Genomic DNA, 17,500 nt, shown 5'->3' with positions numbered 1-17,500 from the left:
ATCAAAACCGATTTACCTGTGCCACGTCACGTCAGTCGCAGTGTGAGTTGTGAGTTGAGATTCAAAACAAACTGGTCGCGCACCTTCTGCGCACCAAAGCAAGCAGGAAAAGGCGGTTGGTATCGCTTCGCATGCAACGTTCCTGTTCCTGCTCTTCATCTCGGTTGGCCATGAGCTCATGTGCGTTCGTTTTTGTTGTGCTTGGGTTGTCCAACTCGATTCTGTCACGAATGAGCGTTACAACTCGATCAAATAAGATAGTTTCACGGATTGAAATGGACACGTCATCACGCTTGACCGCTGCCGCCGATTTTTATCTTTTTTCAATCTCGCTTTCGCTCCTGTCTCTCTCCTTTTACCTCCTCTGCTGTTGCGTAATGTAGTTCCGTGGCACGCGCGCGCTCTCCCCCCTCAAAAAGGGGCCGAAAACCTTGACGCAAAACAGCTGGCTGGTGTCATTCACCCAAAACGATGCCATTCCACGTCCATTAGGGGATGATTCGCCGGTTCGCCCCTGTCCCACCTTCCTTTTTGGGGAAGATGTGTGTTTTTCGGAGTGGAAAACTTTGAGAAAAAAAATCCCCAAAAAACTCTACCTCAAAACACACTGGCCACGGTTCTGTCATCCTGCCCAGCCTGCCATCCATCTTGGCCTCTCTTCACCGGCGTGATGAGAGGGGGTCATAAATTATTCCTCATCAAACGGTGCGCCCCAGACGAGCGCGATGTCGATGAAAAGTGAGCCAGAACATACGAGCGGCCGTCACTGGCTGTGTGTGACATTTGTGACCCCTCACCTTTGCCCGTTACAGGAAAGCGTCACATCGATGGGCCCCGGGACTTACCTGAAGGATCCGCCGAGCCGCACCTGGTCCCGAAGGTCATAAAAATATCATTCCCTTCGGGTGCGCATTCCACTGGCCTGGAGTGTGGCCACTTGTAGGCCAGCGAAATCCCTTTTTCGTGAATTATGCGCACCAAATGTTGTGCCCGTCTAATGGCGAGGCTAATGAGTCAGCATCAGCGGTAGCATCAGTAGCTAATGACGACAGAGATGACCCCGGTCGGACGGTCGGATGCTTTGCTGCCATATTTAGTGCACGGGTAAGTCAAAGTAAATTATCGTTCTCGCATATGCACCGCGGTACGATGGTGCAGCGCTGTACACTATCCGGTCAGCGGTTTGCGCGCGATTTTAATTCTAGATAAATATAGGATCTCACCCAAGCTACAATTGGCTGCAGATGCCACAGCTAGAGGTAATTGTCCACAGTTGGTCTCCTCATAAAGATGGCCGCACTGTGTACCTGATGATGGTGACATGCAGTAGATAGTAGCCACGAGATTCTGCCACGAGTAGTGCACTAATCGTGAATGCATTTATCATGCGACTAACTAGCAAATGCAGCTGACTAGCAAGCGGTGAGATGTGGGAGCAACAAATTTTCGATTTAAGCTCTTTTTTGCTGGGGCAATGCCATCATTAGTTGCTTCACGCCGGTCACAGATAAAACAGTCCCTCTTCGAGCAAGCAAATCGATTGAAGAGTCACCTTCATCTTTGACAGATATTGGATTGGGTTTCATTTTGCTAATAATTTCTATAAACTCGTTCCTTTTTCAAACTAATCAAAGGACATGATCTCGGGTACAAAAAGTCCTAAGAAGGACCCGCCAAACACGCGCCAAAACCTCCAAGAAAACGGTTGATTTTAATTAACGCCAAATAGGTTTCCTCTAGATGGCGCTGTTCTCGCACATTGCATAACTTCAGGAGATTCACGGTTGTTCTAAATTTCTCGGAAAATTGTACTAAAACGCTGAGTAGTAGCAAAAGAAAACACGTGAAGCAGGAAAAACAAACGAAAAGCGGTATTTTCCGATGCGTGTTTAAAAAACGGATCCACATATTTCCAAAATAAACCCCCGTTCTATAATCCCACATCGAGAGTAAAGAAAAAAAACACCCGCAACAAGCCACAGCTAGATAAACATAATTTATTTTATGCATTATATACGCCCGTTTCGCCTGTTCTCGCGCTGTCTTCCATTGATACCTCTTGGTTTGGCACACAAACACTCTCCCCGAGCACACGCACAGATAGAGCACCGGCAAACACGTGAGGGCGGCACCGACCGTCCGCCTGTCTGACGTAATCTAACGCGGAACGCCGGTCCGACTCGCGAATGTGGTATTTTTAAGTCGTCAACATGCCACTTCCTACTAACTGCCAGCAGACGCTGCTGCTGCGGCTGCTATCGGGAGTGATCGAGATGATCGATTGCCGCCTGCGTCATCGGAACATCGGTGCGAGGGGTTTGTGGTGGCGATTTCCCGTGGCGGGGGCTGTCTTGACTTTTTTTCTGCGAAACGAAACTACAACCTCTTACCAGCTAAAATTGCCTAACACTTTACGGGATCGCGTAATGTATTTAAAGAAGTGCGCAACACACATACACACATACACACAAAATGGAGTGGAGAATGGAGGAAGAAGAAAGAATGGGAGCGGAGGACCACAGCCTCCAGAATCCAACAGAACCTTCACATACGCGCGCTCTTTCTCTCTCTCTCTCGTCCTGGCCCCTCCTTAAAAGCTAACCATCTTCTTCTGCGTGGACTTAAACTTGACCACCCCGGTGGTGATCTTGGTACCGTCCGCGTGGGCACTTTGGCTGGCCGGTACAATGTCTTCGGCGGCCGTTTCGGCCAGCAACTGCTTCAGCTGAGCCGAGCGGCGTGCCCGGGCCGCCTGCTTCTGCTCGAAATCCTCAATCTCCTGATCAATGTCCTGGAGCCGGGCCCGGGTCGCATTGGCCCGCTTGCTGGCGTACGATTCCGCCGTCTCGTCCTGCCACTTGCTGCTGCTGCTGCTGCTCTTGGTCGTGCTCTGCAGCTCACTCGTCGCACGAATCTACTCAGCGTGAAAGAAAAACGGGAAGTGGAACAAAAAACAGGTTGACAAATTGGTTTGGCCGGCAACAGAATGGATGGATGGAGAGCAGGACGCGCAAGCAAAAACCACGAAGAGAGGGATGCTGGAAGAAGATGCTGTTGCTTGGATCCCTAGGGTGTCTTGGATCCTAGTCAAGGTGTCTCAGGAACTTGCGATACTTGAACTGGGAGTGGAGCAAGCGAAGCAAAGCGAGAAAAAGCGTAAAGAAAGAAAAGCAGGTTTTGTGGTTAATAAAGCGTATTACGAGCAACGTTTGGCGTTAGTTGGGATTCCGATAGTAAGTAATTGATTAGAGAGCGACCCTCACCTTAAGTGCCTTCCGCGTGGTCATACCGGTCGATGCAAACTCCTCGTCGTCATAGTTCGACACAGCCTTCTCCGCCAGCTTCCGTGCCGTCTGTTCGCTCAGCTTCGAGCGTGTATCACTGCGGTACGATTCCAGCGCATCATCCGACTGCAGCTGGCTGAGGAGCGTTTTGCTTGCCCGGATCCGATCGAGGGTGGCCTGAACCTGCAAACCGAAAACCGATGAGTCGTTTGCTTTGCGGATCCATTTGTGTTTTAAACGTGATGCCAGACCGAGAATGCCTTTCTTGGGAATGTTATTTGATGCAAAGCCTACTACCGACGTCACACCATCCACTAACTGGCGCTTAGTAGGCTAGTATTTGCTTCACAACGCAAGACGTCAGAGCAGAGTTCGAACCATCACCTCGAAATCGTAAAACCTTCGCTCCTGTTGTTGCTATAAACGTGAGGATCATGACCGATTATTATCCGGCGCGCGCTAGATGAATGAAAAACCCACAATTTTACTGTGCGCCCCAGGGCCATAAAAGCGGAACGGTGCGGGTGCCATGCTAATGAAAATAGACTTGAAATGTTCGTGTGTACTCGCGTGTGTTGGATTTGCACAGCGTTCCTCCGGAGTGCTGTCACGCCCATTAGTCACCCATTCAGCGCTAAGAACGACATCAACGACGACGACGACGACGATGGTGAAGACGATCGCAACAGTGACAGCGACAGTAGATAACATCAGCTACTACTACTGAGCCGTTGCCGCCGCTGTAGTAACCGAGAAGGCAAACAACAATAAGGCCAAAAGACCGGGCGCATTCCAACCGCCGGTGGCGGTGCCAGTGCCGGGAGTGAAGTGAGTACATCAGACATCGAAGCAGCAGCAGCGGCAGTGAGCGTAGAGTACTACACCGTAGAACCCTGCCATCATCCTGTACGGAATTTGCGGTACTCGTAGAGGCGGCGCGGTAGCCATTTGCGCTGCGGTGCGTGGTGGTTTTATTTTTAACTCTCCTGCGGCGGACACGGAAAAAGGAGCGTTAAACATGGGCACCCCTACGAGAGCCACTCGATTGGACTTTAGGCCGAGCGGGCCGAGGAACTGACCGGAAGCGGCCGGTTTTTTATGTTTCTTTTTTTGCGAGCCAGGAGTTTCTCGCCGATGAAAATAAAACTTGACTCAACAGATAATATCGCTAATGATTGTGGTGATTGTTGAGCGAGTTGAGTCACCAGGCAGGGGTCCCAAGACAAACCACCGCTTATCGGACGTACAATTAATCAGCTGACGAGTGTGCACCGCGTGCGAATGCACCTCTATAAAGCTCTCTTCTTTACCTTCATTATCGCTGCAAATGGTGTGGCATGTGCTGATGTGACTTTCGGTCTCGGGATGACAGAATTATGTGGCCAAGCGATCGCTGCTGTCCTCCTTCTCGAGAGGATGCCCCATTTATCATTGCTCTGCAAGCATTTTGCGGGCGGTTGCCACGGTGTCATTAAGAATAATTGCTTAGCCGTTGTTGTTGTGGTTGGTACGATCGTCAGGCAAGGGGACGACGATCGCGGATTGTTTTGGCATCATTTCATGGCATCGCGCAGAACTGATGAGTCGTGTCGCGGTCGCCATTGTGTCGCCAAAACAAACACACACTTTGTCGATGCTCCTTATTCTTAGTGGATGATCTCATTTGGCCTTTTTTTTTCGTGCGAATCATGCTCATTCCCGTAGCAAACCGGTGTCGTGTCTATATTGCGAGAGGCGCAACGCAAAGCTGAAGCCGAACGACTTGTCAACCTTGAATTCGTTGTGTTGCGTTGTCAACGGAGGCTGGCAGCAGCAGCAGGCTAGTTGACAGCTTACCATCCCGAATCAAACCCAACGTCCTAGAAGGCCATCAGCGCAGGTTGTGAGGATGCGAGAGCAGCAAGACCTACTATGTTTAGGAATGTGCGTGATTATGAGAATTCAGTTTGACAGATTTGCCCGTGGCTGTGAGTGAGGTTATGCGTTGCATGTTATGCTAACCACCATTTAGTTATCGGTTGAGGTGTTAGTAGACGTTTAGTATATTTTTAGCGGTGTTAAATACGTTTCCGGAATTCTGAAGAAAGTAAAATTGAAATCTAAAGCTCGAATGTGCATAATGTTGCGTAGCGTACTAGTGAATGAAAGAAATGAGAAACCTTGAACGGATATCATTTTATCCCGTGTCCCTAAATCCTAATCGAGACCGTGGCAAACTTACGGTTGTCGATGCCCCGGGAGCTAGGTCCGTGCGCAGCGCAGACAATAGAGAGAGAGACAGACCGTAGACAGCAAACGAACAGCGGAACATAGATACAACATCAAGTAACACCGACATGGAATCCGTTAGATAAGGTTTAAGAGATTCGGAACGCAATCCGAACCGTATCACATTTTATTCACATTCGTAATCGTGAGAGATGGTGGTGGTGGTGGTGTCGATGGTGTGCTTGCTAGTCAACGACACACTGATAAGATTATCGCAACGCTTTTCCTTTTTTTCTTGGCGTTAAAAGGGAACGGAAACAGCCAACATTTTTTTTTCTTTTTGCTCTCTATAAGCTCATTCTACATCATCCACCTCGAGACTCTCGACACTCATGTTTAGTTGTTGGTTAATATTTCGAATTAGAATTTAATAGATTCAAAGCTCAAAAAGCGTCCAAAAATAAAAGGGGTAAATACTACGTGGTGGTAAATTTGGAGCTAGCCAATTCTAACCATTCTTCTAATCTATAAAGTAAAGGTTCGTTCGCTATTATAACCGAATAGGTTTCGTTCGATTTGCTGCAATCAAAAGATTGCGTGTTTGCTTTTAGCTTTGTATTTTTAGCGCGCCGAATAATGGGGGGAAAAAAGTTCTAAAAAACAGTTCGCTTTGTTTTCGCTTTGTCGTTTTTGCCTATGGCCAATAATGTTTGTTTTCGCTTTTTTGCTGGGAGAGCATTGGAAAAACTTGTACCATTACAATTTGCACATTCAGTCCGGTGTATGGGGTTTTTCTTTATCAGATAAAAAAAAAACTTGTACGCAACACACTCAGGTAACAACATTCAGTAACATTCCGCGGTAAACTCGCTGCTTAACTATTGCGCATTTCCAGAAACATATTTAACGATCGTTGTGTAAGTGATAGGGAAAAGGGAAAGACCAATCGTTACTCGGTTAGTCGGTCAGAACAGCAAGAAAGTGGTACGGAAAAACGAGAAGAAACGGGGAACGGAAAGTTGAATAGAATAGATCGGAGCACAACACTTGGTTAGCCATTTATAGTGGAAGGGGATTAAAAACAGAAAGGCAGAGAGCACAATTAGAGGATTTTGATTAAAGATACGTTCAGTGTAGTGTCTGTTCTCATCCGTGTCTGATGGTGGTGGTGGTGATTGTGCTGGTGCGTTAACTGGAGACATGTCAGCTCGCCACGCGAACCCAGGACCTCAGCAGCAGCTAGAGTAGTAGTCGTAGTAGCAGCGGGGAAAGTAGCTGGCATCGCTCGGCAGTGGCACCACGTAAATGACGCTGTTGTTGTGGTTGACCCACGAGCGTCGCAACAGAAACCGTCTCATTCTCACCTGATCGTCGAACTCGTTCTCGAGCAGCACCGAGTTGAGGGGAGCCGGTGCCAGGCTGGTGCTGCGGAACTGCTCAGCCCGCTGATCGATGACCGACTTCTCGTGGATCACCTTCGAGGCACGGCTACGGGCGGCCTGCAGTTCCTCATCGACGATGGAACCGTTGAAGTCGTACCGGTTGGCGAGAGCAGCGGAAGCGCCTCCAGTGAACGGTGAGGCACGTGGCTTCGCTTCACGCTCAAGAGAACTGCAACGAGGAAAGAGAGTGATTAGAAATCCGTCCGAAGATTTCCTTTAATGCGTTTTAGATGTACGTTTAACCTAACAAATTGCTCCATTTATTGCACTAAACAAAGGCCATGTATACTAGATCCACTTGTCAACTAAAGGGGCACTGTTTACCTTGAGTTTGGCAGGCGTAACGACTGTCTGTTTACACAATGCTGGGGTCTAGCTCTTGTGAAAAGTGAAAACAACCAGAAACTACTAGCCGGCAACCGTTTTAAAACAAAAGATTAATGGAGCATGCTAGCCCGAACAACGCCTCGAATGGACGATGCGAAAGCGAAATCGTTCCATTCATTTGTCTAAAACGGTGGCGGCCACCCTGACAAGCAGCATAACAAATGGCAAACAACACCGCGGCCACCCGAACTCAAAGGAAACTGAACCGCGGAGATTCACGGAAAAAGGAGCGAACAGAAAAAATCTATGTTTACACAGCCCGGTTGGACCTCCGCGGGCACTGACGTCATCGGTTGCGGTTGGACACGACACGACACGATTGATGGACCACCGGAGGTGAACGGACATTACTTACGTGGCACGACGGCTCCTTTCCAGGCGCTCCAGTGCCGCCTTGTAGTTGTTCTCCACCATGCTCATGTTGGCGTCGTAGACGCGCGTACGAAGTCCTCGGCGTGCGCTCATCTTGGCAGTTGCTTTGTGATTGTCGCGTTTGGTTTACAGAGAGATAGAAAGAGAAAGAGAGAGAGCGCGAAGCTGGAAAGAGAGATGGAGTAAAATGGAGAAACTGTGAACACTGAACTCGATGTAGGGATCGATGATCTGCACCTGCCATGATGACCGTGACCCCATGATGGAATGGACCACGCACACATGCGCACCCGATCTGCTGTCAAGGACAAGGCTACCGTCAATCATGGCCGGTCAACCGGATCGACAGATGGAGCAGGATGGAGGCATTCCGGGAGTTTCGTGTAAACATTTACTCTGTTTACACACTACAGCTCCCTTCCTTCCTTTCTTGCTGCTCAATTTCCTGCCCCACAACAGCAGCTGGCTAACCAGCTACGATCCTCGTAAACAACCACCTTACGCGCGATCGTCTTTCCTGCGCATTACTGGAATCGTTTCTCGAGTTTATTGCGAACCAGCTCGCCCACCCGGCCATCCGGTGACCAGCAAACTCGCGAAGCAAAAGCCATAAACGTTGAAAATGGTGCAGCAATTCCGACGAAATGACGCTCATTATGGGGTCGCGTTCACGTTAAAGGCTAAACCGCGCCTCGAACTCATTTGCGATGCCACCTCCCTAAAGTTCGGGACGGTCTGAAAGTGCATCTAAAAAAGAGAGCCAGAGAGAGAGGGAAGGGGAGCTCCTAACGTGCACGTCAATCACGGACGAAGACGACTCACTCCCACCAACTGTCACCTTGCGCTCCTCGCGTTCGTCGCACCCGCACGCAGACAGAACGAGGCGAGCTCTTAATTAGGCGTTCTGGCAGCCCGAGACAACCAGGGAGGCAGCAGCAGAATAAGAAAATGAAGAAGAACCCCGGGGGGGACACGCTACAAACAACGATGCCGACCCTTTTACGGCTACAGGCGGCGACGACGATTCGTACGATCGAGGTGAGCGAGGTAAATGGAATGGTACAGTTTTCCCCCCCAAAAAAGCGGAGGCCCCGTTCCTTGACTGAACCTTGACTTAAATCCCGCGACTACAAGCTCCACCACTTGTTATGGCTATGGTGGCTACTCGGTGCCCCCCGCCAACCTGGGTTCTGGTCAACTGGTACGAACCAGTGGTTTGGCTTTTAGGTCGACCGTCGGACGGGATCGAAAATAGACATACCGCACCGAGCGGCGGATTGAGGTGACCCATTCACTCAGCCTCAGCGACGCGTTGCAAAATCGCAGAGAAGAAGAACTCAAACCATCTTGGGAAGGGCAGGAAGGGGGCCTGTAACGCGGTGGCAACCTTTGGCAGCGACAGGAATGTGTGCGTATAGTTCTGTCACCCTAACCTAAAATTAGTTTCCACCCTCAACAGCTCGCGTGCGGCCACTAATTGGTGGTCGCCGTCGATGCCGACACTGCACTCCATCGTGTTCCATTAAGAGAGGCGAATTAGTTTTAGTTCTAAGGGCCTAAAGCTCCGTCCACCATGCGCCTCCATTTCCACGAACAAGCTACTGGGCGCCTCCATTGTACTGCCTTTTTCGGTGAATCTCTGCATCCTCCCTCTCTCCCTCTCTCTCCCTATGTATGTGTTTTTGTGGCAGACTGGCCTTACACAGGTGGCGCAGCTTTGATGGGCAGCACATCAAAAATTGTATTTTTATCGCTCTGACATGTCCGGCACCAGTGCGCTGTTCGTGCGCTTGCCAAATGTCTTGGTGGACGAGTGCGCGCCCATTGGGGCACGCTTGTTCTACCATCTGGTAAATGTTCCGCACCAAACGCATTGCTTCTTGGTTTGGTTGAACCTGTGCACTTGAAGGCACCAGCCACTGGTCCATTATCTTTGAGGGAGAAGTAAAAATTTTGCCTCACCTCGCCACGATCGGTCTTGATTGTGTGCGCACGTCTGCCATGGCGTTATTGATCATCATTTAAAAATATTACGTGATCATCGACGATCAGGGGCGCACGACGTTGTGTGGTCGTCCAACAGCATCCAACACAAAATCAGACAAACGTCATAAAAACCACTCCACGATTGACGTAGCGGCGGTACGATCGGTGTACGATCAAGTTCTTTTTCCGTTCCTCGATTTTGTTGCTGTGTTTGTTGCTTTACAGAGTGTTTGAGTGCGTATTTTTGGTGCAGCAGCATTTCTTCTCGTTCTTACGCGATATTCAACAGCATGAAACCAGAGTTTGTTTGATTACTTCATCATCCTGGACCACTACATGCCAGTATGAGTGTGCAAAGTGTGTCTATGAATCATAACTTATCAATCCCTTGCCTCGAAACCTACCTATTGGTGATTGCAAACGCTACAAACAAGACGTAAACACAGTGCACGACGTAATCAGCAGGCACGAGAGCCCCCTAAAACACTCCACACAAAATGCACCCCCTCCCGGGGAATCACTGGCACTGATAGGACACACGGTACAGACACAACAAGCGACGCTTGGTTGCAGTTGCTGCTCCTGTTGCTACTGCTGCTGCTGCTGCTGCGGGAAACGGGAAACGAATTTTATGATTTCTGCGATGCCACTGCGTGCCACCGGTGCCAACCTTTTCTTTTTGTTGTTGCTTCTTCTATTGATCACAAACACGCACGAACAGACACCCACAACCCAGCAGACACACCTACACGTAATACGTAGCGCTTCAACTGAGTGCTGAGCTCTGACTGCCACCGGTCACCAACTGCGGGGACTATTTTATGAAATCGCGAACCCGACGACGTACGCACCCGTACCGCGGAATCGCGCGTCTTGCGCAACGGCCACTTGCGGCGTCTGCGCGTGCACGCAAACACATACACATGCGAGCATTGGTGGCCGCGCACGGAAGTCAGTGACACTCTGGCGAGCGCCGGCGAGAGCGAACGTTCGCTCACCGATCGTGCAGGTGGTTCAGGTGAAAACACAACACGGCATGCTCCCTGGCATGTTGACCTGGCTGGTGCACCCAGGCCAGGATGCCCTTTTGTGAGGTGACGTGGCACTCTCGGGTATCTCTATTTTTCTGTGTGTCTCTCTGTTTCACATTCTTCATTCCACTTGATGGATGGTTTTTTATCGAAATGAGAAGTTATTCATCGTGTTGATCCATGTCGTGCCAGAGGGCATTGATATCGTCCTTTCGAGTCATCTTGGGCATTCTAAAAATAAAGAAAATATAAATAAATAAAATTATAAAACATAAAGGGAACAAATGAGTGTGATTCACTTCCCCTCGGTAGGTTGCATCCCAAATTCGCTGTAACAGCGAGACACCAGATCGACTGAAGAAGGGGCCCCTTCCGTTGAATTTCTCTTCCGGTCGCGCATGGAGATGGACAAGCTTCCACGCATTGTGTCTGGTGAAGAGAGGCGTGCGATACCTTTCGCTGCGCGCGCTTAGTTTTGTGACGTTTAAAAATACCTCCAAGCCACAGACTCCGTACTCCGTGTTCATCCATCCGTCAAATTTCAAGTGATTAGAGAGCGCACCCACGGGACTATTTATGCCGTAACCTTGGTGCGAGGATTTATGACGACGCGTTCTGGCATTGACACGGTACGGTTTGATGGCTTATGATGCTTGCTGCTGTTCGTCTGTCTACCTTTCCCTGCCTTCTGCACTCGTGCATATTGGCAGCACTCGATACGCCACCACGAGGACCACGAGCAGCGGCCATTTGTCCGTGAAAAGTGGAACACTACAAGCGAGATGTGTTGCGAAACATCTCGAATCTCGGTTTCTTTCATTTCATGGGCTTGCGGCTGGGGCTTAATGATTCGTGTGCGTGCTTATCAGGGGAGGAATGCATGTCTTCTTCGTCCCTCCGTCCGTCCCCCCTGAAGCAACTATTTAAATAATTTATTCTAGACCAACTCGCGCTCTTCGCGCCTTGCGCGTAATATCTACACTTATACACTCGCAACGGTTGCGAATGCGGTCTAATGTAAAACTAGTTAGTATCTAGTAGCCATCTAGGCGTTATGCTGCCACACCACGCTACTGCTCTAGCTCACCACGTAATCCGAGTTGGCGGCGATCCAGTCGAGGAAGAAGGACGTTCGTGCCATTACCACCGGCATCCCGCGAGTGCAGCCATTATCCGGTCCGAACGAAATCACACCGACTTGCAGCGTACGGCCACCGTTGGTTACGGTCAGTGGTCCACCCGAGTCACCGTTACAGGCCGACCGACCACCATCACCCGATTGGCAGATGTTTTGTGGTTCCACCAGCAACGAACCCCACCGATCGATGCACCCGCCGTTGCTTAGGATTGGATTGTGAGTGTAGCGAAGGATTGTTGCGAAGCCACCGGTTGCGTCACTGGTGCGTCCCCAACCGCTCACCGTGCCGATGAGCCCTTCGAAGGTTCGCAAATCGTTACGCGATGGTAGGGCGATCGGTTGGACCCACTGGTTGAACACTATCGTTGAACCGAGCCGCATGACGGCGACATCAAAGCGTAGATTAGAGGCCGTGTACTGGGGGTGCACGAAGATGCTCGTTCGGCTGAACCGGATACGCTGCTGGGACGGTTCCTGTTCCAAGCGATTGAGGGCACCCAAGATGACCGTACCAGCACTGGCCTTTGTCGTCTGATCAAGCATAACACAGTGGGCCGCCGTTAGGATGTAGTGATTCGTCAGCACCGAACCACCGCACAGCGTTGTCAGGGCACCGAACTCGACCAGTAGCAAGGCTTGGTACGGGAACTGGCTCGGGCTTGCCTCTGCACCGTTGGTGATGCGTCCGGACGATGCCGCCTTCGCTCCATCGCTAGCGTTGCGCAGAAACTGCCACTCGGCTGGAACGCGTGCCCAGTAATGATCCAACTGTTCCACCGGTTTCACTTGCGTCCAATCGATCGCTACGTTGGCCACTGCTGCTCGACACCAGACGGCACTGAATCCTAGCAACCACAAAAACAACACCGTTCGTTGCATCCTTGCCGCGTTCACGTTCGTTTCCGATTTGCGCTACCTTCGATTAAACGTGCGACATTCGCTCGCTCCACCTCTTATACCTTTTACCTACCTTGTTTTGCGCACCGAATGATTGATAATCGACCAGAGTTAAGCTACCGTATCCTGTGCGTATTTGGAACATGCGGTTCGACGATTGATAACAGGAATAGAATCACATTCGGGGAGGGTCTGGCGATAAAGGTCGAGTAATCGGTAAGCCAAATGCTCGACCCTTCTTCCAGGAGCTCCACAAACGTCTCGCAGTAGACACGGGCTCACGCGCATGACCCAGGCCTCTTTTTTGGGGTGGCCTTGACAGAGTTTAAATGCTGCGTTACTCACCAGACTGCGGATTGCGATTAGGCAAGCCCGCAGGAATGACTTTGCACGGGCACGGAGAGGGGAACACGGTTTCGGATAACCATAGCTCGGTGCAAATAACGCAACGCGAAGCCTACTAAGGATGTCGTCCAATCGAAGCAAGCTTTTGTTTCGTGGCGTTGCTGAGAGCTTCACAAACGGCAGCGCAATCTGGTGGTTTGTGTCGGTAACTTTGCACAGGACCCTCGGAGGAGGTTCGAATGATTTTACTGCGACAAAAAAGGACTAGAATACGTAATTTTATAGATTTTTAGACGCTACCCTTTCACTTCATTTTGTCTAATCCTCTGCCTTCTACCGTCTCCAGTTAGCTATGTGGGTCGAAAATTGTTCAAACTAATCTTTAACATGTTATATAGAATATTGAGCCATAAGAAACTCGTGCAATGGAGTATCTTAGACCCTGGAATCTATTCCAGAAACATGACGAAACGCAAAAATTTAGGGTTATCGAGTCTTAATTGCTGGAGTCCTTGAGTTATTGTACCTTACTGATGGCTTAAAACAGACAAATTTGCCCGGAAATCGAACAACAGTTTTGATCGGCAAATGGGCAAAATAATGTCCATCATTTTCAGCTCATCTTCTACTCGACCCCTGTTTCCTCAAATCCACGGCTCAAGCAATCGAGTAAAGCCACCTGTACTCCGCTAGAAGAGTAAGTAATCTGATTTACCGCCGATCGTGCTACTCATAATCGAATTACTCGCACGACCGATAGCAAACTGACCCGCTTATCACACGGCCGGGCCAGCATTGCTGGATATTCCACCAAAAAAACCTACGTCATCACTGGGCCTGGTAGCCCCTAATAATCCACGGTAAAGAATGGTTATCGATGAGATTAGCGTAGCCCCGTTATCATGCCTGTTACGCACCCTTCCAATTAACGAAGAAATTGTGCACCGTATCGGATGGGGACATTATTGGAGCGATAAGTTAGTTTACTAAACCTTGCTTCCGTAGCTTCGGTTGCTTCTCGCGGGAACGTAGCCGCACATCTTATCGTCCGTCCGAATGTTCCGCCATAAAGATTGACACTCGCCAGCGTCAATGGCAGAGAATTGGCAGGCTGGACAGCTATATAAGTATGAACCGTACCCGGTTACGGTGAGATAGTACCTGTGTGAAAGGAAGCAGAATGAAGTTCGCCGTGTTCGCTACGCTACTCGCGGTCGCGTGTGCCGTGATGGCCACCGACGATATCGACTGGTCGAAGGTACGGCCGGTGTCACGCATGCCACAATTCTATCGCCGTTTGCCGAAGGAGCTGCTGAAGCAGTACCTTGCCGAGGTGCGCGCCATGCCGAAAGGCACCCGCGAAAACTCGCGCATCGTCAACGGATACATTGCCGCGCCCGGCCAGTTCCCGTATCAGATTGCACTGCTGAGCAACATGGAAGGTGGTCAGGGTCTGTGCGGTGGCTCCGTGCTGACCACCAACTACGTGCTGACGGCTGCTCATTGTGTCGATGTCGCTACCGGTGGTCTCGTCATCTACGGTGCCGAGGATCGCACGAATCCGGCTGAACCGTCTCAGGTGCGCATTGCCTTCGAACACTCCGGTATCCGGCTGCACCCGAACTGGAACCCCAGCCTGATCCGCTACGATATTGCCACCGTACGGGTCGTCTCGCCCGTTACCTTCACCGCCCGCATCCAACCGGTCACGCTGCCCCGACTCAGTGATGTTGGCAACGATTTCGCTGGCCTCATCGGTACGGTGTCCGGTTTCGGTCGCTTCTCGGACTCCATCGCCCAAGCATCGAACATCCTGCGCTACGTCAACAACCCGATCCAGACCAATCTGGCTTGCTCTGTGCGCTTCCCCGGTGTCATTCAGCCCGAGAACATTTGCCTTTCCGGCGATGCCGGTCGCGGTGCCTGCCAGGGTGATTCCGGTGGCCCACTGACGATCCAGCGCGATGGCACCACCGTCCAGCTCGGTGTCGTCTCGTTCGGTCTCGCTCTTGGCTGCGAACTCAACTGGCCATCCGTCTTCGCTCGTACCACTTCCTTCCTCCAATGGATCGCACAAAACTCCGATGTGGTGCTACAGCCGTAAGCCGCCCCTCGCCTTCTTCTTCTTTACTCACCATCTAAAACCCATAGAGAAGCAATAAATCGTAAAACGTTAAACAATGGAGAACAAAGCCGATGGTTTCATCAAATTATTTATCAATATTTATTTTTGTTTTTTCCTCTCTCTCTCCGCTCCACTGCTATCATTCGTTTGTCCTACACACGCGCCTCCACTATCCTCTCATTTTCCAGTTCCTTCATTTGCCACACACAACACACACGCCTTATCATTCAGTATTTCGCTCGCACACATTCTCACAGTCACTAAACAGGCTAACTTCCTGCCCGGATCTCGACACATTCTACTCTCGTTTCTCACTAGCTCTCTATTTCTTTACCCGAAATCGTTATTAGCATTACGCTCTGCTTCTTCGTCCACTGCTTGCCCTCACTTTCGCCCTCGTCGTCCATTCGTTTGCTTGTGGTTTTATTATATTGTTTTTGTTCTTCTGTTTGGTTTTCTAAGTTGTCCACAGTGCGTGTCAGAATTGGTTGCACTTACACAATTTACAAATCTAACTGAACTGGGCTGGACAAACAACGGCGCTCAAACAATGCGCGTGTCGCTCGGATTTTTTTTCTCGATTTTTTATCTTTTCTTTTGGTTTTTTGTTCATTTGCGAATTTTGCTTTGCATGACTCGTTGGCGACACAAACGATGATGCATGCTGGGAATGGTGCTTTCAGATGTTACTATATTGTTGCTGCCTTAGGCTTGTCTTTGTCTGGGAACTACTTCCGCTGCCTCGCAGCTCGCGGTTAGCCCTAGCGCACTAATACAAGTTCTATAGAACGGCTCCAATTTAAAGTAAAAAAAACAACACACTCACACTCCAACCTCGTCCCTTCTCGACCTACACCGTAAAATGGTAATTATTATCTCGATAAGTAGGGCAGGAGCATCATGCAAACCACCATCCAGAGGCCCGATGAAAATGACTACGGCCTCTGGCGGAGCGGCGCTATCGGATTATGGAGCAATCATCATGTGAATCATGGTGGTGAAAGGCCCTAACAGAACTGCACATGCACGCGTGTGCCACACAGAACACTTCAGTTCTGCGATGATATTGTTGTGTTCATTGATTGTGTGTTTTTGTTAGGGGAGAAAGGGGAATGCCGCCAACCGAAAGAATCAACAAACTAGAGGCTCGCAAATGACACTGTTTGTGGTGAGCGGCTTATTAGTTAAACCTAGGGCGCAAGTACGACCGTGGTTAACGGGGGTAGGGGATTATTTTGATTATTTTCATGCTGGCCACCAGTGGCACGCAGTTTCGCCGCAGATCTGTTTCTGCTCTCTTTTATTTTACAAACGCATTAATCTAGGGCCCAAACAAATCAACGCAACATTCTACTGAAGCCCCATTCTAGAGAGTAAAGTGTGGGTGTGTGTTTGTTTGTTTGCATTGCTTCATTACAGTAAAGACTTAAATGATGCTTATTGATTCGATCCACTCTACTATCGCGTGCTACCGCACGTGTAGGGATGAATTGTAACTGCATTTTGTTTAATCCACCCCGATCAACCATCGGTCGGTCAGGTGGGACCGCTATTATACAAACGCACACGCGCAGCTCTATAGCTCCTCTCGTTCTGCTACCCAGCGCTCAAGTTTTAATGCATAATCTTTGGACTAACAGTGTGATGCGCGCTCGGTCGCGCCAATTTTATACTTTAGTCATCCTCGGTCCACCCTCGGTCATTCTCTGAGGCTCTATCTTACTGCATTGTTAAATTGTATCGCACTACGCTGCTGTTTGCTTTACTACTCCCCCGCCACCTCGCACCGCCGGTCATTTACAAGTGGTGTCATTTGTGTTTTGCTGTGGATGTGTTTTGTTTTTACAATATTCCTTTACAGTTTGCAGATAAATATGGCGATCAGTAGCACGTAAGGTACGCCAAAACCATCAAATGACCAAAAAGAAGAACTCGCACGAACTCCACGTAACCGTCCGAGACTACAAAAGGAAGGCGATATGCGCTAAGAACAAAGTTTGAATGAGAAACATCACGGAAAGAGCGCCGCCACCACTAACACTACGGGTACGAGCCCCGAGCACATACTGGTAAAAGGAGGTGGGGAGTTGATCCCCTTTCGAAATCGAAATCAATACTCTCGCTCTCTCTCGCGCTACGGTAGCCTGTTGAATGCCTTGATAATGGGGTATACAAAACATGTTGACTTAAAATTATTTACATAGCTACACGGAACAGATCACACCGGACGACGACGCCGCAGGTTGGTCTCAAAAATTATACTTCTGCGATCTCGCACACGTCGA

The 17,500-nt window shown here is 49.8% G+C and overlaps 4 protein-coding genes across 8 annotated transcripts in view; 1 reads left to right on the top strand and 3 right to left on the bottom strand.

Moving 5' to 3' along the window:
* Positions 1 to 1,989: 1,989 nt before the first annotated feature.
* LOC126577193 (uncharacterized) lies at positions 1,990 to 10,476 on the bottom strand. 2 transcript variants are annotated; one of them, XM_050238648.1, is made up of 6 exons: positions 10,350 to 10,476; positions 10,084 to 10,282; positions 7,677 to 7,858; positions 6,857 to 7,103; positions 3,264 to 3,467; positions 1,990 to 2,914 (listed from the first exon to the last, which is right to left on the bottom strand). In XM_050238648.1, the coding sequence occupies exons 3-6, from the start codon at positions 7,784 to 7,786 to the stop codon at positions 2,591 to 2,593; spliced, it is 885 nt and encodes a 294-aa protein (XP_050094605.1). In that variant the 5' UTR covers positions 7,787 to 7,858; positions 10,084 to 10,282; positions 10,350 to 10,476; the 3' UTR covers positions 1,990 to 2,590. The 2 variants fall into 2 exon arrangements, with proteins under 2 accessions (XP_050094605.1, XP_050094604.1); XM_050238647.1 differs by having other exon boundaries at positions 10,084 to 10,285; positions 10,350 to 10,468.
* A 1,312-nt stretch (positions 10,477 to 11,788) lies between these two features.
* Positions 11,789 to 13,886, bottom strand: LOC126576861 (brachyurin-like). Its single transcript, XM_050238163.1, has 3 exons — positions 13,836 to 13,886; positions 13,087 to 13,129; positions 11,789 to 12,663 (listed from the first exon to the last, which is right to left on the bottom strand). The coding sequence occupies exons 1-3, from the start codon at positions 13,884 to 13,886 to the stop codon at positions 11,789 to 11,791; spliced, it is 969 nt and encodes a 322-aa protein (XP_050094120.1).
* Positions 13,887 to 14,270: 384 nt separating this feature from the next.
* On the top strand, positions 14,271 to 15,194 carry LOC126578328 (brachyurin-like). Its single transcript, XM_050240765.1, has one exon. The coding sequence runs from the start codon at positions 14,271 to 14,273 to the stop codon at positions 15,192 to 15,194; it is 924 nt and encodes a 307-aa protein (XP_050096722.1).
* A 2,146-nt stretch (positions 15,195 to 17,340) lies between these two features.
* LOC126578327 (hippocampus abundant transcript 1 protein) overlaps positions 17,341 to 17,500 on the bottom strand; it is a 25,663-nt gene continuing 25,503 nt past the window's right edge. For all 4 annotated transcript variants that reach the window (XM_050240764.1, XM_050240763.1, XM_050240761.1 and 1 more), the window contains one exon: positions 17,341 to 17,500. This exon is cut by the window's right edge and continues 1,294 nt beyond it. The gene's annotated coding sequence lies outside the window, so the exon portion shown is untranslated.

The sequence above is a fragment of the Anopheles aquasalis genome, chromosome 3 (genome assembly GCF_943734665.1).
Source record: "Anopheles aquasalis chromosome 3, idAnoAquaMG_Q_19, whole genome shotgun sequence".
Taxonomy (NCBI): Eukaryota; Metazoa; Arthropoda; class Insecta; order Diptera; family Culicidae; genus Anopheles; species Anopheles aquasalis.
The sequence above is the reverse complement of the archived record's forward strand: the minus strand, read 5'-3'. Positions and strand labels throughout refer to the sequence as shown.